Here is a 22,609-nt window from a genome sequence, read left to right as displayed (position 1 = left end):
TCGAGAATTACAACAGTAATATTTGACTTGCCTATCTGGAGGTTGGATAATGCCAACACTGGGGACTCCGGTCAGAACTCCGTGATAGAATCCAGTTCCAGTAATCAGACCGTTGTATCCCAAAAAATGTTTTATTATGAAATTACAAGATTGGAGCTGGGGTTGAGGTTCTCTCTCATGTGATTATTAGGTGGGTGTGGTTCTGTAAATACAAACATACTGTAGATATAACAAATACAGAATAGAAAATATACACGTGGTTTTCGTCAAACCGAAACTAAACAGCGCTAGTCTCGGTTTTTTTTAACTGTAAACCATACATTAACACTTTCACCTAGGCTACATAATACATTTCGATAAACACATAATACACGAGGCAACTTACATTTCGTTGGACGCACACAATTCTACTTCTCTTAACTAACTTCAATTTAGCAACTCTACAATCTTGCCGAACTTGTGCCTGCCTGGTTTATTGCGGGTTCTAATAAAAATAACAGTCACTGGTGCTAAATAGACCCTCCCGCGGTCCTTCTTCTTAAAGGGGCAGGCCCCCTTTTCAACAGGTTGCATTAAAAGGTGCGTTCGTATGGAAGGCCTAGTGGGCAAGTATTAAGATGCCCCCGTGTGTCAACCACGCGTAATTAACGCCGACTTTTATGGCAGGCCTAGTGGGCAAGTATTAAGACGCCCCTGTGTGTCAACCACGCGTAATTAACGCCGACTTTGCATGCAAAGACGGCGTCCATTACGCCGACTTCCATACAAAGTCGGTGTCTTTTGCCTCAAATTGAACCGTGTCACGTGACAAGTTCAAAGCACGCGTTTATTTAGACGCATGCTTTTAACGTGTCACAAAGCACGCGTCTAAATTATGGAACGCTGACAGGGTCAAATGTACTCGTAATTTAAACGCGCATTTTTGATTGGACACCCGTTTAGGAAGCGCCTGCAGCTGTTTCATAAGCGGCTGCAGCCGTAAATGTGCAGGCAAAAGTTACACATGAATGTAGGCCTACGCGTTAGTTAACGCTTGCAGGCGTTAAATAAACGGCTGTATATTTACACGTTCAATTGCAGGCGTTAAATAAATGACTGTAGACGCTTGGCGTAGCGGCGTCCATGATTGTCAGACGCTTGGCATAGCGGCGTCCATGATTGCAGACGCTTGGCGTAGCGGCCTCCATGATTGTCAGACGGGCTACACGTCACACGCACTAATGTAACGTTTACAAAGATAACGTCGCCATATACGTCGCCGCTATCAAAGTTCCCTCACGTACTAAGTCGCCACGTCGCCGCCATCACCCCCATTGAGAACCAATAAAAAAAAGGCTGAGACGACACGCACATTGTGGGCAAAGCTAGTACGCAGTGTATGTTGTCCGAGTGTGTGAGGGCACTAATCACCCCCCATAAATACTTGCCCACTAGGCCTTCCATACGTTCGACATGGACTGCGGCTGCATGAAACGACCGGCGAGAGTAGCCGCTTGCAGTCGGGGAGGAGTTGAAAACGGCTCTGTGAAGTCGGACATTCAAGCTTCTAGTGGTTTGCTGCGTTGATGTCAGTCATGGCCGATCAAGCGCTGTTGCTTACTTTACTTTATTTATAATTAAACTTAGTCTTTCCGTTAGTGAAGAGGCGGACTAAAACCATTTCTTCGACACATTTTCTATTCAATTAAACTGTTTGGTCCGGATTTGAGCATTGTTGGTGAAACTGAAGGTGTCAGAATAATTACAAAACACGCGTCAAAGTTGTCGTGTGTGAGTCTGGCCAATCATTAAATACTTCACCAACTTCATAGTAGTGATGGGTCGTTCGCGAACGATCCAGCTCTAAGAGCCGGCTCTTGAAGGTGAACGTCGGGAGCTGGCTCGCATATCTGAAGAGCCGACTCTATTTTTAATAGATTAATACAGCGTATAAAAACTAAATGATTATGAAAGAATGAATTTTAATTGTATTTAAAATAATTGACTAATTCAAAGAACAACAAAAACAATACTTGTAGGCTTAAAGGCGCACACGATCATCCTCACATTCTGTTCCTGTCAATCCTGCATGAGGGAGGGCCGAGCCAACTCACACACAGTCAGAGAGTAGTCAAAACTCGGAGGAGATGACAAATCAATGCATTTTTAAAGATATGTGGTTACGGTCGAGTATGATTTCATTTCATAATTTAATTCAAATTGTTTTCACACCCATCATAGTCAAATTCATAGTTAAAACATGTATTTTTTAAAGAGCCGTTCGGGAGCCAAAAGAGCCGGCTCTTTTTGGTGAGCTGAGCCATACGAGCCGGCTCACGAAAAAGAGCCGGAATGCCCATCACTACTTCACAGAGCTGTTTTTAACTCCTCCCCGACTGCAAGCGGCTACTCTCGCCGGTCGTTTCATCACGAACGTTTTGTATTCACGGTTACTTGAGCTCTAAATCAATATAGTTTGTCATACGTAAAGTGAAGTTTTGAGACCTAATGTATTTAAAGATCAAAGCTATGTTGCAGTCCTAACACTTATGAAGGTAAGTGCTAGCTTTTGACGTTGTATCCACGATTTGCGACTTTGTGCTTGGGTTTAAACTAATTTCGGTACTAGCTAGCTCGATTGTGTTGTTAGCTAGATTCAGTGTTTGTCTTTATTAATGGGGATATTTTAGTACGTTGTTGAACGCGTATGTAATATGATTTAATGTTGTGTAGATGCACAGTCTTGTGAGTCTCAAGCTACTTACTCCAGTTTTGCGAACTTTAATATGACCGCCCTCGTGGGCAGCATAAAGACAGCTGTGTTCTGTATTGCTGCAGTGGAGCCAATAGAAATTGAGCGCTCATAAACATTCCGTCATTTCTTTTCTATGTTGTAACTATCTGTTTTTAAATTGAAAATGAGACACATGCAATATAGTATATTAATATTATTGGATTTAAAACGTTGTAATTCCAATCCAGTCATTTTATTGTTAATTTACATGTAATGCTTATTATAGGCTATTATTATTTTGAAAAAAATAAATAAAAATACTATGAGGAGTTGTATGCCAGAGATTACGTATTTATCACAGTGTTGTGTTTCTCCAGTAAAAGAGAAATCATAGAAACATACACCTCTCACCAAATGATCAACATTACATATGCAAAGTGGACAATATGACAGACAAAAGAGTTCCTTCATGTGAAAGCTGAGTTCTCATTGGAACTGTTTCTTCCAGATCCCCTACTGGCCAATCATACTTGATCATGGGCGGAGACTAGACAGAGAAGACACCTTAAGGCTCCAGAGAGACTACAGAGACTCAACCAGAGAGACTACAGAAACTTGAGCAGAGATACTACAGAGAGACTCAACGAGAGGGAAACTCAACCAGAAACAGCAGTAACCAGACAGAGGATCAACTAGAGAGAAAAAATCTTCCAGAGACTAGATACAGGATCCAGATAGAGCTGAATTATGAAGACACCTCACTGTGATATATGTGGGAAGAGCTTTTCCATATCCAATAACCTCAAAAAGCACATGAAGATCCACGCTGGAGAGAAGCCCTACAGCTGTGACCTTTGTGATAAAACCTTTAGCCAAGTTGCAAATGCCAAAGTTCACCGTAGGATCCACACTGGAGAGAGGCCCTACAGCTGTGACCTCTGTGGTAAAACCTTTAGCCACTCTGGCAATTTCAAAGTTCACTGCAAGATCCACACTGAAGAGAATCCCTACAGCTGTGACCTCTGTCATAAAACCTTAAGCAGTGGTAACAGTTTAAAAGTTCACCGCAGAATCCACACTGGCGAGAAGCCCTACAGCTGTGACCTCTGTGATAAAACCTTTAGCCATGCTAACAGTTTCACAATTCACCGCAGAACCCACACTGGAGAGAGGCGCTACAGCTGTGATGTCTGTGGTAAAACCTTTAGCCAGGCTGGCCCTTTCAGAGCTCACAGCAGGATCCACAATGGAGAGAAGCCGTACAGCTGTGACCTCTGTGGTAAAACCTTTAGCCAGGCTGGCCCTTTCAGAGCTCATAGCAGGATCCACACTGGAGAGAAGCCCTACAGCTGTGACCTCTGTGGTAAAACCTTTAGTCAGGCTTCCACTTTGAGAACTCACCTCAGAATCCACACTGGAGAGAAGCCCTACAGCTGTGACCTCTGTGATAAAACCTTTAGCCATGCCAACAGTTTCACAATACACCGCAGAACCCACACTGGAGAGAAGCCCTACAGCTGTGACCTCTGTGATAAAGCCTTTAGCAGTAGTAACGGTTTAACAGTTCACCGCAGAATCCACACTGGAGAGAAGCGCTACTGTGCCCTCTGTGGTAAAACCTTTAGCAGTTGTAGCGGTTTCACAATTCACAGCAGGATCCACACTGGAGAGAAGCCCTACAGCTGTGACCTCTGTGACTATTCATGTAAAACAAGTGGCCATCTGAAGAGTCACCTGCGTGTCCACAATAGAAAAACCCCAAAGCAGTGATGTCTAGGGCCAAACTGTCCCAGTAGTAGTACTGTATAGCCTTGTTTTTTGCATATTTCTGTGAAACTTGCTAAATAAACATTAGCTAGCTACACTATGTACCCTCTAAGCTAAATATCTATTACTTGTTTGGACAATTTGATGGTGGAAAAAAGTAAAACCCTTTTAGTTATGGAGAGGAATATAGCTAGATAGCGCTAGTTCTTTGGGGGGGGGGGGGGGGGGATTCCGGTTTTTCCACTTATCACCAGAATGGTCATAACTTTTAAACAAAAGAATGTTTTTTTATTGCCCACATAATTATGTATATTTCATATGCTCTAAGTGTTCCTTTATCTTGTAATAAAAGTGGTTGAAAAAGAAGTACGAACGGAGAAGATTATTGTAAAAGGATGATTTTCCTTAAATAATCACGCATACATTTATGTAATTAGAAAGCCCTTCTCTTCAATATTGTAGGGCTGTTTTGGCAGCCCCTTTGTCACTGGTCACCCAGACACTCGTCTGGGACAGTCGTTGATTTGCATGAATGCTAAAATGACAATCACACCTTAATGACACACCTCTGGAAAGGTGGTCTCAACAGTTGAAGAGGAAGGTGGACCGAGGAAGACTCTGAAATTATCATTAAAAGTTGTGTTCTTGTAAATATTGTTCTAAACAGCTTTTAATGTCATGTTTGATATGATTGTGTTTCTTATTTTATGTATTACATTCTATAAATAATTGTATTGCTGTAACATGTACATTTACAGGGTTTACAGAGTTTGTGCTTGCAGCAGACCAACATGTGTTTACACATATTCCCTTGTCTTGCAAGGGCACCACTTGGTCTACTGCAGCCTTGATTAATGATCCAATTTGAATTTGTATGCGTTAGACAACTTTTCAGTCATATGACCGGTGTCCCCATTTTAGTCAGGTTTGGGTGTATATAGGAAGAAGTTTTTACCACTAACTTTGAGTTCTGTTTACGATACAGCTCCGGTGCGTTAGGCACCCAATTATAGCCAAAAGGCTAATTTCCATTGGCAGTCCCTCTGCCAGAAGGAAAAAGGCTATACAACCTAAAAAAAAGGCATTAACGTATATCAAACATAACATTGACAATAAATACAATAAAATAAAATAAGAAACAATAAAATACAATCCCAATATACAAGTTATACTGCTTACCCACTAGTGATCACATTTTTGGTTATTTATCAACCATGTTTTGAGATTACTTTTAAAACAGTTGGATGAGGTTGATTCTCGAATGTTTTGAGAGAGATGGTTACATTCCTGGGCTGACCTAATTGAGAAAACCGACTGTCCAAATACACTTCTTTTTTTTAAATCCATATTATAGTAATGATAAACGACTGATTAGTGAACGCGCATACTTTAGGGTCGATGCTCTGATCAAGCAGACGATTTTTACCTACGCCAGAGTTTCATGTCATTAACTGTTTAGCGCTCAAGGTTACAGGTAACGCACTTGTGCACATTTCTAAAATTGGAGTCAGATATTAACGAGTCAATTATCTCCCTGAACATCTAACCAGAATTGAATTGGGTTTCCCAAGCCGGGGACAAACACCAAGCGTCTCCGGCCTTACGAGATCTTCCCCAACCTACAATATGATATAAACAGGGCAAGTGTATGATTTAATACGAAAATGATTAATTCATTTTCGTATTAAATCATACACTTGGTTAGACCTGGTTAGATGTTCATGCCTATCATTAGGGTTTGGTACCGAAACCCAGTTCCACTATGGGACCGGTTCCTCCGCAACCGGTAGGAATCGGACCGGATTAGAATGCAAATTTCGGTTCCTCATTCGGTTCCATTTAATGTGTCAACTAAAATATTTTCCCTCTGTCGCTCCAAAACTGACATAAAAATATCACACTTTCTCTGTAGTCTACCATTAGATAGCTACCGTAAATGTAGGCTACTTTCAAAATGCCATATTTTCCCTCTGGACCTCAGTCGTTCCAGGACTTTTCTGTGTGGAGTTTACATGTTCTCCCCACGCCTGCGTGGCTTTCCTCCGGGGTACTCCGGTTTCTCCCACCATCATAAAGACATTGCATCGTATGAATGTTGGTTGTGGTCGGAGGGCGCTGATTGGTAGCCACGCTTCTGTCAGTCTGTCCCAGGGCAGCTGTGGCTACAGTTGCAACTTACCACCACCGGTATGACTGTGTCTGAATGAATACTGGAATCTGTAAAGTAACTTTGAGTACTTACAGAAAGCGCTATATAAGATATGTGAAGAAAAAAATATATAATAATAATCAAAAAGAGTATTGGGACACCACTTACTCTCACGGGAACGCGCAAAGCTATAGGGCTAGGGGTAAGGGCTAGGGGTAAGACAGAGTATTGGGATTCTGCCTAAATCTTGTCAGTAGTGTTTGGATAGGATGAAGTACAGTTTATTAGTCAGTGTGACCTGTTTTAGGATGAAATCCAAGCACTGTCATGTAATGTGAACTACTACTATGCATTCGATATTACTGACTAGTAAGACACAATTTCTATACCAAAACCCGTTCCCATGCTTCGTTGACCTCAACAACACCGTGGGTGTACAGAAGACAATCGTGGTTTGCTGAAGTCAGACAGTGCCACCTGGATGATATGGGCTGCCTATACAGACAACGAGGAGGAGGGTTAACAGGCCTAAAAGTGGCATGTGTAACAGCATCCTCAAACATGACGAGGATGTCAAAACGAACTCTCCCTCGGCAACTGCGCTTAGAAATACAGTACCAACTGATGGAGCAGTTAGCGCTCGTCGCCAGTCTTTCAGGGGAATGCATGAACAGTTAACATCTGAACATTGGATCTGAGAGTCCAACATGTGTGAAGCTGCGGCAAAACAAAAGACAAGCAGGCGGGTCGTCCTACAAGCACAGCGATTGGCAAAGTGCTGATCCGATGATCCAAAAAAGGTCACGGCGCCAAGTGTAACCAGTGTAGTCTGCGTTGATTTATGGTGTGTGAGAACCACTATTTGATAACACCCCCCTCCAACAATCCCCCATTTCTCCCCTCCTCTCTCCTTCTTCCACTCTCTGCCCTCACCTCATCCCTCATTCTGCCCTTTCTCCCCTGCACTCTTCTGCTTCTCCCTCCCTCCTGCTCTCCTCTTCCTCGTCTTCCTCTTTGATAAAAGAATAAGACAAACACCCCCCTTGCATACAAACACACCAGTGTGTGGGCAAAGATGTGTGAGCAGATGAAACCACTTGGGATCAATAAGAATGGTGCACAATGTTAATTGCGAAACAGTCATTGGGAAATTGGGAAACAGTAAACATTCTCAACACAAACTTGACCAAACTATATGTATTGTGACGCCACGAGAGGCTACACAGCCCTCAGCGGGACAGCTCAAAGTAGTGCGAGGACACCGGGGTCGAACAAAACAAGGAGTTTATTAAAGATCTTCAGAATTAACAAAAAAAAACTTCCAAACTCACACAGGATTTCAAAAAACGTACACGGCGCCTCTTCTTGGCGCAGGAATCCCCCTCCTCTCCAAACCCCACACACCACCTAACTGTGGCTCTCCCTCTTAAACAAAACCCCTCTGGTCATCAAGGTCTGATCAGTCCCAGGTGCGCGGGAACGCCCCGCTTTGAGGGAGGGATGGAGCCCCCGACTCCCCCAGCAGAGGGAGCCACAGCTGCTCAGGGCTGCATCCACCTCCGGGGAATGTAGCACCCCTCCAGGACCCAGCCTCTCGTGACGTCACAGTATCTAAAAACTTTAGAAAAGCTAGTGTTTTATCTCATTGTTATACTGAAGTACTGAAGTAAAGTGGCTGTGGACTATTAATGTGACACACAATAATTGGCCTTTGTGTGGCTGCAGTCCTGATATGATGTCACAACCCTAAACACAAACAGCTTAGCAATTACAAGGGAGGTATGAACTAAATGCCAATGTTTTTAATTGAATGTATTAATACAAAAAGTATTAATAGCTCCGTTATGCATTTCAGAGTGGGAAATGGCTACGGTGGTTGTTGAAGGGACAGGTCCTCTCTGTCTCCGAAGTCAGGTCAGTAAGCAGGCGGCTGTCTTTACTGGTGAGTCTCGCAGCTACAACAGAACGCCTTGGAGAGAGCTGCAGAGATCCTGTGGAAGAAGCCTTTAACGGACTTCTTCTTCTTCTTTTGTTTCTCTACGCTGGAGGACTCAGCAGGATCTGGGCCTGGACAGGGAACACCATCACACAACAGGAAATAATGTCACACATAACAAGCACTGTCCATTTACTTGAAAAGTGTGTGTGTGTGTGTGTCTGTGTGTGTGTGTGTGAAATGGTGGGAGAGCCAACTAAAGTGGGAAAGCCTAAATGAACAAATATGATCTGACAATATATCATGACAATATATCATGATCTCACTTCCACAGGTGAGGGGAGTAACTGAGTTAGACTTCTTCTGTCCTTTGGCAGCAGTACTCTGTGTGACCTTGGTGACAGCATTGGTCTTCTTTCTCATCTGGGATGGAAGTGAGACCAAAGACAAACATAATTCCTTAAAAGTATTAAGTGTTTTACATTATGTTGACAGGAAATAAATGAGCAAAGTCTAGTTCAGGCATGGCACTCTGGCAGCGCGCGTCATCCGCTCATTAACTACACCTGTGTTAGCCTGCTCAAGCCCATTGAGCTACGTCCGATTAAGCGGCATTCAAAGGCTGCGCAGATACACACACTCACCCCCTGTTGCTGTATGATCTGTGCTGCTGCCAACCTCCACCCTCCCCTTCTCCCCCTTGTTGTATGTATGTTCTATCCATCAGGGGGATTATATCTCTATTTGTTCACTGCCTCATATTCTATGTATGTATGTTGCTCGCTAATGCTGCTCGCTAAGGCAGGGACTGGGTCTCCTAGATACATACACTGCCAAAGTCAAACCTATTTCCATGTCTATGGTTATCAAAAAATGCTCAAATCTAATATGTGAGTGGCTTGACTGAACTACATTAACTGTAATTATCTATCTAATGTGGTGGGATGGGTGTAGCTGTGGTAGAGCATTTGGCTGTGGATCAAGATGTCAGAGGTTCAAATCCTCTGTGTGTGTGGCTTTGAAAAAAGAAATCTGCTAAATAATAATATTACATAATCATGACATCTGTTTACTACTCATACATAATGTATTCTACACATGCATACTTTGAACCCTTTCTTGTCCTAGACTCAGTTAAGATCAGGTCTACCCAGTGCCAGTGTGTGTGGAGTTGTTTTCAGCTTACCAATGTGAACCATCTTTGGAGGCTGGAGGGTTTGGTCTTTCCAAGATGGCCCAGATTGTCTCCATCTGGGCAGGGGTCCAGAGCCATGGAGCTCCTGGAGATGGAGGAGCTGTTGGAGGTTTGGGAGGGCCAAGAGGAAGATACATCAGAGGTGGAGGAAGAGGAGGAGTGACAGAACTGGGAGGTGAAGGAGGATACATCAGAGGTGGAGGAAGAGGAGGAGTGGCAGAACTGGGAGGTGAAGGAGGATACATCAGAGGTGGAGGAAGAGGAGGAGTGGCAGAACCGGGAGGTGGAGGCGGATGAGGAGCTATCGTCAGATAGCTCAGATCCATCATCTATCCTCACATTTCTTCTGAAGCTGGAGCTTCCATTGGCCTTTTCCAAGCCAGCAGAGTCCTGAGCATTCTCCTTCTCCTCACAACCTGTTTCAAAATGGACGGTAACATCCGACACAGCAGGAGCGCGCCAGTCCTCGGCGTGGCGGCAGATCACCGTGGCGATGGTCTCGGCCAGGCAGCAAATGGCTCCCGCTTCTCCGTGGCGAGCAGAGCGGAGCTGGGCCCTGCTACTTTTAGAGCTGAGTGACAGCTTAGCGTAGGCCGCCTCCAACATGGCCTCAAGGGCGTCTGTGCCACTGAAGAACGGGCTCTGTGGCTGGTGATCCAGGATGAGGCTGATCCCGTCTTGGGTCCAAAGAATCCATCCCACTTCCTGAAGGAGAGTAGCCTCTAGCTTCGAGGGGGTGGGGGCGCTGGACGTCGAGGGGGACTCCTGGAGGGCTAAGCGTACCATCAGCCCGTGCAGGAGGTCCCGCAGGGTCTGGTGGTGCAGGGCACTGGGCCCGGAGGGTGTCCAAACCTTCTCCTGGATCAGAACCTCCCCGGGCTGGAGGGAGGGGGTCTCAGAGGGCCTTGGGGGCAACCAGGAAAGCACCTGGACCTGCTTAGAGAAACCTGAAGCTCCATCATCCTTCCCATCTTCCTCGATATTCATTTCCGTGGCAACGTTGATGGCTTTGGTCAGGCAATCTGACATTTCTTCCTCTTTGTGGAAATCATAAACGTAACCAACCGTATCGTTGTTGGGGACAATGATATCAGCCTTCTCCGACTGGCAAACTTCCTGGTTGGTGAAACCTAAACTCAACTCTGGGTTGGGACTTCCTGTTGTCCCTTCCTGGTCAGTGGCTTCAGAAGAGGAGCTGCTAAGGAGATCCGCCAGCCTGGCCATGGCCTCAGCATCAAGGCCTAGCACAACAAAACACACTCACACTTTTAAGTATCCTATTAGTATTATAGCTATTACCTATACTTTTCTTTAAACAGTGATTGACTTTGATCGCTAACATTAATATTATAGTTATTAACTATACCTACACTGTCATTCAGCAGTACTGTAACACTTACAACTCTAGTTACACAGTGTTACTAGTTGCCTGAACACCTGAATTCCCTTCGGGGTCAATATAGTGATTGAGTAAAAAATGTCTCTACCTTTGTTGACCATGGCCATGGCTTTTTCTGGGTCATTGCAGGTACAGTGAAGGACACCTCCCACCTTCATGGTTAACACCTCAGATATGGCCTCTAGTGCCCCCCTCTGGTCCTGGCTGGCAGAGGAAGATGGCCGCAGCCTGCTCTGTGAGCTGTTTCTACCAACAATCCCTTGGCTGGGGCCCGGCGGAAACTTGAAGGACCAGTCCAGAGACGAGTCGCTGCTGTCACTGTCGTCTAAGGATGCATTGCTGTCGGAGTCGGCCCTGTCCTCCTTCCACATCCATTTGAGGTGATCGTTCATCGGGACACGTTCGTCCGGAAGAAAGATGACCAGGCCAAGGAAGTTCTCCATCAGTTGTTTGAATGCCAAGTAGAGGAAGTTGTACATCAAAGGACTGAAGAGCTCCCAGTCCAGGCACTGCTTGGCCTCCAGGTTCTGGACGTTGGGCTGGGAGTGGCAGCGGCTTGCCGAGGGGAATCGTCCCATCTGTGTCTCCAGGAGCAGATGATATATTTTAATAATCAGCTCCTCGGAGAAGCAGTCGATCCTCGCCTGCAACACCCTCGTACCAGTGCTTTGGGACACCAGCAGGCGGTCCAGGTCGTACTCGGCCTGGTCGAAGGACGAGACAGAGGAGCCTTCGTCACTTTCGCAGTCTTCGTCATCAGAGACGGATCTGGAGGCCGAGTGTGCCATCTGCACAACGGTGTCCAGCATTTTTTGAGCAGTGAGGTTGAGGTTGTGGCAACTGGCAACACTGTTGGCCTCACTCCTGGGACTAGGGCTCCTGGTGGCTGACTTGGAGAAGAGAGGAGTGGTCTCCTCCTTCTGCAGGTTCTCTTCCTCCTGCTCCTCCTTGCTGGCAGAGCTGCACTCCTCCTGCTGGGTGTAGAGAGGGAGGCTTTCCTGACACGAGGGTGTGCAAGCCTCCTTCTCCTCCCTTCCCTGGACCATGTTTCCCAGCAGCTCTCCCTGGCTGCTGCTGCTGCTCCTCCTGCTTCTTAGAACACCCTCAGGTTGGTCTGAGCCCTGAGAGGAGGCTCGGACCTGGGACTGACGAGAGCATGAACTCTCCCTCCTGAGGTCTGGAGAAGCCACAGGGCTGAAACATATCTTCTCACTCAACACCCCAGACCGGACTGGAGACAGCAGACCTGAAGATCTGCTGCTCATGGAGACACAGTTGCTGTGGGAGGAAGCGGCAGACAGCGGGTCTTGGCTGAGGTGATGGACCTGGTAAAGGGCCATAGCGGGCAGCACCCCCTCATCAACCACATGGAGAACCCACTCCATCATCTCCTCTGAATGCTTCTCCAGCTCAGCTATGTTCTTGTTCTGAGAGACAGAGAGAGAGAGAGAGAGAGAGAGAGAGAGAGAGAGAGAGAGAGAGAGAGAGAGAGAGAGAGAGAGAGAGAGAGAGAGAGAGAGAGAGAAAAGGGTGAGAGGAAAAGAGACAGAGAAAAGGACGTGGAGAGAGAGGAGAGAAAGGCAGCGTAAAAAAGGGGGAGAAAATTCAATCGCAGTACAGATACACACAGTTATTGTCAAGCTGAGTAAAAAAATATTGTGAGGTATAAAATAAACAGTTTATCTACCTTTCTCAACAGGACCTTTTTGATGAGTCTCCACTGACTGTAACAAGAACAAGAACGGATGTGTTACATTCTACAGTACAATGACAACTAATGAGACATCGTAACTTTGTGTTCATCAGGGCAGTAGCCTAAAGAGGACGTTAACAGGGACACTTACGAATGGGACGTCATAGCTTCTAACAGAGGCTGGGGCGTGGTCTCCCGGGTCACTGGGTCATCCAGGGTGGGAGGTGAAGACGGTGGAGACTGAGCCTGAGGTCGGCGTGGAGTTAGAGGTGGAGACGGAGGTGATGTGGGTGGAGATGAAGGTGGAGGTAGAAAGGAGTTTGTTCCCTCCCCATCATCTGGTGTGGACCTGCAGCTTAGGGTCTTAGGTTCCTCTGGGCTGAACGGCACAGAGGCTGATGGTCTTATTGGTGGAAGAACACCTACATGTAGAGGAAAGTCATAGTGTGATTGTTGGATCCCTCTCTTGATAGAAAGTGATCATTTAATCATGAATGTTGTACTTTTGATACATTAATAAATCGATACTCACAGTAGCTGGTCTTGGACATGGGAGGCATCTTCACACATGCACCACCAATCACCTGCAGGCAAGACAAACGCTTAGCAAGTCATAGTAACATCAAAGTTAGAGTTGTTGGAGACATGGAGTTAGATTAAGTTGAGGGGAAGTAGGTGGTGTCTGTAGTACTCAGTGCGGTGATGAGGACCTTTTACTCACCATCCTGCCTGGTCTTGACAGTTTCTGGGCCAGGTGTGAACCTTGTTCAGCAGCTGGCTTACGGCCTCCAGTGCCCACATCAACCCTCCAGGACTCTGCCTGGGGCCACTTGTTAGCCCCTCCAGCTTTGTCAGATCCTGCAGCCTTCCTGCCAGCCTTGGTGTTGCGGCCGGCCTTAGTGCATTGATGAGGCAACAACATTATTAATGGCAAAGGCGGATGTTACATCACCATAACAACATACTTATATTGTATGCTTCAACTTCCTCTCCCAACCTACAGGTCCATAGAGTGAAACTGCTTACAATCACAAAATGCTCTGATAAGTCCTCAGGCAAAGTTTAAAACTCTTAAATTGGTTCTTCTGTGCCACATGGGTGAGGCATGTGTTTCCAAAGCACTAACACTATTATCAGAATTATATTTGAGATGATGTTAGTGTTACACTATCTGGTCAAATACAGATGCCATTCCCTGTCTGTAACCACCGGAATACTGTTCAACTACACTACACTTCTGATTCTACTATTTGCATGTCGTTTTGGATCAAATGAGTCTGCTAAATGAATATAATATCAAATGTGTTGAGTTTCTCCAGGCAGCTGTTCTTACCTGGAGGAGGTTCTGCTGTTCTGGGGACTTCCTGTCATGGGGCTGCAGGGTAGGAAACTTCAGTCCAGGCTCTGGCCTACAGGGTGGCAGGGGCAACTGGGATACAGTTGTGTCACGGAGACGCGCAGGCTGGACACACACACACACACACCATGTAAACACACACACACAAACAAGGTGGGGTAAGTGGAATTGAGGTTACAATTAGCAGTGAAACACGACAAGAGAGAGGTGCCTTGAACAGAATTGTTTTTATCTTTTGATTAAGAAATATAACTTGGAAATATGAATTATGACTAGGTCTACGGTACTTATCAAGTTAGGTCAGTGTTAAACACAACTGTTAAACTCACAATAAAGAAAGAAAGAAATAATTCTCAATAATCTAAAGAACCCAATATTTTTGTGTTTTAATCGTTTTAGCTAGGCCTACTTAAAGATAACCAGACTTACCTTCTGTTTAGGCCTCCATACTCGTAGTCTTTTATGTTTTGAGATGTCATCCATGTTTTTACACTCAGTAAGGATGACAAAAAAGGAAATCACTTCAACAAAATGAAAAGTTTTTCGACTCCTTGCCTAATGAACATTTCCTTCATTACTACTGACAGATGTGATTGTTTTGGATTAGTTATTATCATTTGGTAAAGTGCGTCACAATCCTTGTATTACGTCATAATTTGACTTGACCGTGCGGCGTCTCTCCCAAAACAATGCGTTGTTGACAGAAAAGTGCAATTCCAATGTTTTTAAAGTTTTTAAACTAATTAGGTAGGAAAATCGTTGACAGTGTGAATTGTACAGCGTTACTACGTCCTGTACCCAGTGCTATCCAAATACTACTTTCACGTTAAAAAAACACACGGTGAGGAATCAACTTTGCTGTTAAAATATAAAGACTGGCTTTATTGACACACGCACGCTTACATTCATGGGTTGCATGTCAATCTCATCATCGCATCTCATTGGTTATCACATTATAATTGCGAGGACATATCAGGACATGGCAGCCGCCCCAGTATAAATCTGCTGTGCCCCAGCAAATTCTCAAGTTTGAGTTTTAACAATTTACTTTGTCAGTGCATTCATTTAGATTGATAATCAAAAGAAACAGTATCCAAATCAACGCTTGTGAAATCAACGCAGCCTAACTGAAATTCTGCCCGCACATTTCCATGTCCGCGCGCTCTTCTGGCTTGCTATAATATCTGCAGCATGCACAGAAGTTGAGGGGTCGGCAAACATGTAAGAATTGAGGTAGGCAAAGAAAACATAATGAAACTAAAGAAAGTTTATAAGTAATAGGCCTACCAATCATCTTATCTAGACTTAAGCATGATAACAACATGAGTCCAAAATGTGATATTACATGAAGCTCAAAAAACAGTAGCATTTAAATTATTGCGAAAAAAATGGTCTCGTGTGGTCTATTACGCTCGCACTAACTATTGAGGATATTCCTTTAACTGATATCAAACGTACGTCCCCGAACTGTAATTATAGTGGGTTAAGCAAGGGAAAGTTTTTTCATTTTTCACACTTCATGTAGGCCTACGCAGCCATCTTGAAATATATATATATTTTTTTAATATGAGCAATGAGGAGCCTGTGCCCCAGGAGACGAGTAACAACGCCCCTGTTACATTGCATGAATATCCATAATTACGCGCAACATACAATAAACACAATAGAAAAATAGGTATCTTTATGATTATTTTATGCATCCATCATTGTGTCTGACGATAACATTTGGCAATACTACTTTTACAGTGGTGATGGCACCACTTTATCAGGAAATCTCAACAGAAATGATTTTTATAACAGAATACCTGGCTGAGACGATGCATCTATCTATTAGCATGAAATAGGTTACCTGTTTCAATATGAATACTGGCTGCATACACATTGACATACTGAGGCAAGTAAGCACAGAACAAATGTAACTTTTAACCACACATCAACCTTCTTAATCCTTAATATGATCAATATAAGATATATAGCTGGCGAGTCCCTGCTGAGGTGGATCACCTGTGGAGTCAGACCTGAGAGGTAGAACACACCTGCCCAATCTCAGAACACAGAATCTCAAAACACCTAATCGAGATGATGTCCATAATCTACTAGGCTACTAGTCTACTGTAGGCTACACTATTATAATATATAGGCAAGCCTACGCAACAAACACAAAAATGCAAACCCTGTATCAAAATATTCTTCTTTGTTGAAACGGACCACTACAAAAAAGGCAGCAACAATGTTTTTTAGTGAAGGGAATGGCAGTCCAATCAGAAGTATTACAGGGCAGGGTTGGACGTCTGGACCCTCCTATATATCTGACCCCGCCCCATTCCGTGGTCCACGGCAAGGACCCTCTCAACTGGGTTGGTAGGCCTACAATATAACCTTCTTCAGTAGGGGGCTCTAGCCGTGCAGGAAGTCCACAGACGGAGCCAGGGTACCCTCTCAACATGTTTTACATGTAAAATAGTAGGCCTACACGTTCTCTTGTTCAAAGTAGTTATAGTGTTCACATTTCCTTTTTACTGATGTTCCATACCTGTCCTTTACATAGTCTGATAAAAGTCAAACAACAGTTTGTTTTCAATTAAGCTATTACTTGACGATATAAAAAGGGGGTGAGACGTTATGATTGACAGCTATGATTGACAGCTGCTCTGAGTGAAGTAGTCGCGGAGGTAGGGCCTACCTGCAGACTGTGTGTAACATTGCTAACTTTATTATGTCTATGTTGCTAACCACCAGTTGATAACATATTGAATGCATGTGCTAACCATATACTGTGGCGTTAACCTAGGAAGGGGGTCGAGAAGGCAGCTGATGTGTTTGGATGATTCTATTAGCTTGAGGAATGCTTCCATAGAGATAGGGTTGAGGTGAGTGAAAGCCTCAGCATGCAGCATGGTTGGTATGGAGGATGATTCGGTGTTCATATGCATTTGTCTAGGACTAGTCTGTAGTTTTACCCTGATTGCACAGATTTTGTGATCAAATAATTCCAGAAAGTCTTCGGGTGAGAGATCTGTACTGACACCATGTGTTGTAATTGAGGTTATGCAACGGCTAGTAGTAGTTTCATGAAAATCGCTAAGGCTCTGGCATAGTTCCATTTTGAAGGTAAACAGACAGTGGTCTGATGAGTGTAGGATTGTGGGGGGAAACTATAAGGTCAGTCCGGTCATCGCAATTCCCTGTGTCACCTCAATTCACAATTCACCCCTATAAAATACACATTTTCTTTGATAGCATTACAAAGTAAAAGTAAAACACATAAAACAATAAGGAAAAAAACTAACTTATATCAGTATTCGGGTTCAGACATCTCCCTCTGCAACTGTGTGAGCAGATGATACAACTTGGGATCAATAAGAATGGTGCACAATGTTAATGGGGTAAACAGTCAGTTATCCTGAAATACATTTACATTTAGTAGACACTCTTATCCAGAGCGTACAGGGACATTCCCCCGAGGCAAGCATGGTGAAGTGCCTTGCCCAAAGACACGTCATTTTTCACTGCCAGGAATCAAACCGGCAACCTTGTGATTACAAGCCAGATTCCCTAACCGCTCAGCCACCTGACTCAAATTCCTAACATTCTCAACACAAACTTGACCAAACTATATGTATATAAAAACTTTAGAAAAGCTAGTGTTTTATCTCATTGTTATACTGAAGTACTGATGTAAAGTGGCTGTGTACTATTAATGTGACACACAATAATTGGCCTTTGTGTGGCTGCAGTCCTGATATGGAGATGTCACAACCCTAAACACAAACAGCTTAGCAATTACAAGGGAGGTATGACATAAATGACAATGTTTTTAATTGTATTTATTAATACAAAAATTATGAATAGCTTTGTTATGCATTTCAGAGGCATGGCTACGGTGGTTGGTGAAGGGACAGGTCCTCTCTGTCACGGAAGTCAGGTCAGGAAGCAGGCGGCTGCCTCTACTGGTGAGTCATGCAGCTACAACAGAACACCTTGGAGAGAGCTGCAGATATCCTGCGGAAGAAGCCTTTAACGGACTTCTTCTTCTGTTTCTCTTTTCCTAGGACACTGGAGGACTCAGCAGGATCTGGGCCTGGACAGGAAAAACCATCACACAACAGAAGATGACATCACACATAACCAACACTGTCCATTTCCTTGAAAATAGTATGTGTGTGTGTGTGTGTGTGGGGGGGGGGGGGGGGGGGGTGAAAAGGTGGGAGAGACAATTAAAGTGGGAAAGCCTAAAAGAACAAATATGATCTGACAATATATCATGATCTCACTTCCACAGTTGAGGGGAGTAACTGAGTTGGTCTTCTTCTGTCCTTTGGCAGCAGTACTCTGTGTACCCTTGGTGACAGCATTGGTCTTCTTTCTCATCTGGGATGGAAGTGAGAGCAAAAACAAACATAATTCCTTTAATTTATAAAAAAAATTATGTTCTATCCATCAGGGGGATTATATCTCTAATTGCTCCCTGCCTCATATTCTATGTATGTATGTTGCTCGCTAATGCTAGAGGCAGGGACTGGGTCCCCTAGACACATACACTGCCGAAGTCAAATCTATTTCCATGTCTGTAGTTAACAATAAATGCTCAAATATAATACGTGAGTGTCTTGACTGAACAACATTAACTGTAACTATCTATCTAATGTGGGTGGGATGGGTGTAGCTATGTGGTAGAGCATTTGGCTTTGGATCAAGATGTCAGATGTTTAAATTCTCTGTGTGTGTGGCTTTGAATAAATAAGTCTGCTAATCATTTCTACTGTTTACTACTAATTCAGATCAGGTCTACCCAGTGCCAGTGTGTGTGGAGTTGTTTTCAGCTTACCAATGTGAACCATCTTTGGAGGCTGGAGGGTTTGGTCTTTCCAAGATGGCCCAGATTGTCTCCATCTGGGCAGGGGTCCAGAGCCATGGAGCTCCTGGAGATGGAGGAGCTGTTGGAGGTTTGGGAGGGCCAAGAGGAAGATACATCAGAGGTGGAGGAAGAGGAGGAGTGACAGAACTGGGAGGTGAAGGAGGATACATCAGAGGTGGAGGAAGAGGAGGAGTGGCAGAACTGGGAGGTGGAGGAGGATAAATCAGAGGTGGAGGAAGAGGAGGAGTGGCAGAACCGGGAGGTGGAGGCGGATGAGGAGCTATCGTCAGATAGCTCAGATCCATCATCTATCCTCACATTTCTTCTGAAGCTGGAGCTTCCATTGGCCTTTTCCAAGCCAGCAGAGTCCTGAGCATTCTCCTTCTCCTCACAACCTGTTTCAAAATGGACGGTAACATCCGACACAGCAGGAGCGCGCCAGTCCTCGGCGTGGCGGCAGATCACCGTGGCGATGGTCTCGGCCAGGCAGCAAATGGCTCCCGCTTCTCCGTGGCGAGCAGAGCGGAGCTGGGCCCTGCTACTTTTAGAGCTGAGTGACAGCTTAGCGTAGGCCGCCTCCAACATGGCCTCAAGGGCGTCTGTGCCACTGAAGAACGGGCTCTGTGGCTGGTGATCCAGGATGAGGCTGATCCCGTCTTGGGTCCAAAGAATCCATCCCACTTCCTGAAGGAGAGTAGCCTCTAGCTTCGAGGGGGTGGGGGCGCTGGACGTCGAGGGGGACTCCTGGAGGGCTAAGCGTACCATCAGCCCGTGCAGGAGGTCCCGCAGGGTCTGGTGGTGCAGGGCACTGGGCCCGGAGGGTGTCCAAACCTTCTCCTGGATCAGAACCTCCCCGGGCTGGAGGGAGGGGGTCTCAGAGGGCCTTGGGGGCAACCAGGAAAGCACCTGGACCTGCTTAGAGAAACCTGAAGCTCCATCATCCTTCCCATCTTCCTCGATATTCATTTCCGTGGCAACGTTGATGGCTTTGGTCAGGCAATCTGACATTTCTTCCTCTTTGTGGAAATCATAAACGTAACCAACCGTATCGTTGTTGGGGACAATGATATCAGCCTTCTCCGACTGGCAAACTTCCTGGTTGGTGAAACCTAAACTCAACTCTGGGTTGGGACTTCCTGTTGTCCCTTCCTGGTCAGTGGCTTCAGAAGAGGAGCTGCTAAGGAGATCCGCCAGCCTGGCCATGGCCTCAGCATCAAGGCCTAGCACAACAAAACACACTCACACTTTTAAGTATCCTATTAGTATTATAGCTATTACCTATACTTTTCTTTAAACAGTGATTGACTTTGATCGCTAACATTAATATTATAGTTATTAACTATACCTACACTGTCATTCAGCAGTACTGTAACACTTACAACTCTAGTTACACAGTGTTACTAGTTGCCTGAACACCTGAATTACCTTCGGGGTCAATATAGTGATTGAGTAAAAAATGTCTCTACCTTTGTTGACCATGGCCATGGCTTTTTCTGGGTCATTGCAGGTACAGTGAAGGACACCTCCCACCTTCATGGTTAACACCTCAGATATGGCCTCTAGTGCCCCCCTCTGGTCCTGGCTGGCAGAGGAAGATGGCCGCAGCCTGCTCTGTGAGCTGTTTCTACCAACAATCCCTTGGCTGGGGCCCGGCGGAAACTTGAAGGACCAGTCCAGAGACGAGTCGCTGCTGTCACTGTCGTCTAAGGATGCATTGCTGTCGGAGTCGGCCCTGTCCTCCTTCCACATCCATTTGAGGTGATCGTTCATCGGGACACGTTCGTCCGGAAGAAAGATGACCAGGCCAAGGAAGTTCTCCATCAGTTGTTTGAATGCCAAGTAGAGGAAGTTGTACATCAAAGGACTGAAGAGCTCCCAGTCCAGGCACTGCTTGGCCTCCAGGTTCTGGACGTTGGGCTGGGAGTGGCAGCGGCTTGCCGAGGGGAATCGTCCCATCTGTGTCTCCAGGAGCAGATGATATATTTGAATAATCAGCTCCTCGGAGAAGCAGTCGATCCTCGCCTGCAACACCCTCGTACCAGTGCTTTGGGACACCAGCAGGCGGTCCAGGTCGTACTCGGCCTGGTCGAAGGACGAGACAGAGGAGCCTTCGTCACTTTCGCAGTCTTCGTCATCAGAGACGGATCTGGAGGCCGAGTGTGCCATCTGCACAACGGTGTCCAGCATTTTTTGAGCAGTGAGGTTGAGGTTGTGGCAACTGGCAACACCCTTGGCCTCACTCCTGGGACTAGGGCTCCTGGTGGCTGACTTGGAGAAGAGAGGAGTGGTCTCCTCCTTCTGCAGGTTCTCTTCCTCCTGCTCCTCCTTGCTGGCAGAGCTGCACTCCTCCTGCTGGGTGTAGAGAGGGAGGCTTTCCTGACACGAGGGTGTGCAAGCCTCCTTCTCCTCCCTTCCCTGGACCATGTTTCCCAGCAGCTCTCCCTGGCTGCTGCTGCTGCTCCTCCTGCTTCTTAGAACACCCTCAGGTTGGTCTGAGCCCTGAGAAGAGGCTCGGACCTGGGACTGACGAGAGCATGAACTCTCCCTCCTGAGGTCTGGAGAAGCCACAGGGCTGAAACATATCTTCTCACTCAACACCCCAGACCGGACTGGAGACAGCAGACCTGAAGATCTGCTGCTCATGGAGACACAGTTGCTGTGGGAGGAAGCGGCAGACAGCGGGTCTTGGCTGAGGTGATGGACCTGGTAAAGGGCCATAGCGGGCAGCACCCCCTCATCAACCACATGGAGAACCCACTCCATCATCTCCTCTGAATGCTTCTCCAGCTCAGCTATGTTCTTGTTCTGAGAGACAGAGAGAGAGAGAGAGAGAGAGAGAGAGAGAGAGAGAGAGAGAGAGAGAGAGAGAGAGAGAGAGAGAGAGAGAGAGAGAGAGAGAGAGAAAAGGGTGAGAGGAAAAGAGACAGAGAAAAGGACGTGGAGAGAGAGGAGAGAAAGGCAGCGTAAAAAAGGGGGAGAAAATTCAATCGCAGTACAGATACACATAGTTATTGTCAAGCTGAGTAAAAAAATATTTGTGAGTTATAAAATAAACAGTTTATCTACCTTTCTCAACAGGACCTTTTTGATGAGTCTCCACTGACTGTAACAAGAACAAGAACGGATGTGTTACATTCTACAGTACAATGACAACTAATGAGACATCGTAACCTTGTGTTCATCAGGGCAGTAGCCTAAAGAGGATGTTAACAGGGACACTTACGAATGGGACGTCATAGCTTCTAACAGAGGCTGGGGCGTGGTCTCCCGGGTCACTGGGTCATCCAGGGTGGGAGGTGAAGACGGTGGAGACTGAGCCTGAGGTCGGCGTGGAGTTAGAGGTGGAGACGGAGGTGATGTGGGTGGAGATGTTCTGCTGTTCTGGGGACTTCCTGTCATGGGGCTGCAGGGTAGGAAACTTCAGTCCAGGCTCTGGCCTACAGGGTGGCAGGGGCAACTGGGATACAGTTGTGTCACGGAGACGCGCAGGCTGGACACACACACACACACACCATGTAAACACACACACACACACAAACAAG

At 45.7% G+C, this 22,609-nt stretch overlaps 2 protein-coding genes across 2 annotated transcripts in view; both read left to right on the top strand.

The window, feature by feature from the left end:
- The window catches only part of commd6 (COMM domain containing 6), a 215,549-nt gene that overhangs the window by 25,706 nt on the left and 167,234 nt on the right, over positions 1-22,609 (top strand). The gene's annotated exons all lie outside the window — the stretch shown is intronic.
- Positions 2,414-4,846, top strand: LOC134017703 (zinc finger protein 235-like). Its single transcript, XM_062457658.1, has 2 exons — positions 2,414-2,534; positions 3,222-4,846. Exon 2 carries the CDS (start codon positions 3,461-3,463, stop codon positions 4,481-4,483), a length of 1,023 nt encoding a protein of 340 aa, XP_062313642.1. The 5' UTR covers positions 2,414-2,534; positions 3,222-3,460; the 3' UTR covers positions 4,484-4,846.

The sequence above is a fragment of the Osmerus eperlanus genome, chromosome 3 (genome assembly GCF_963692335.1).
Source record: "Osmerus eperlanus chromosome 3, fOsmEpe2.1, whole genome shotgun sequence".
Lineage (NCBI taxonomy): Eukaryota > Metazoa > Chordata > Actinopteri > Osmeriformes > Osmeridae > Osmerus > Osmerus eperlanus.
This window is presented reverse-complemented; position numbering and strand designations above follow the sequence as displayed.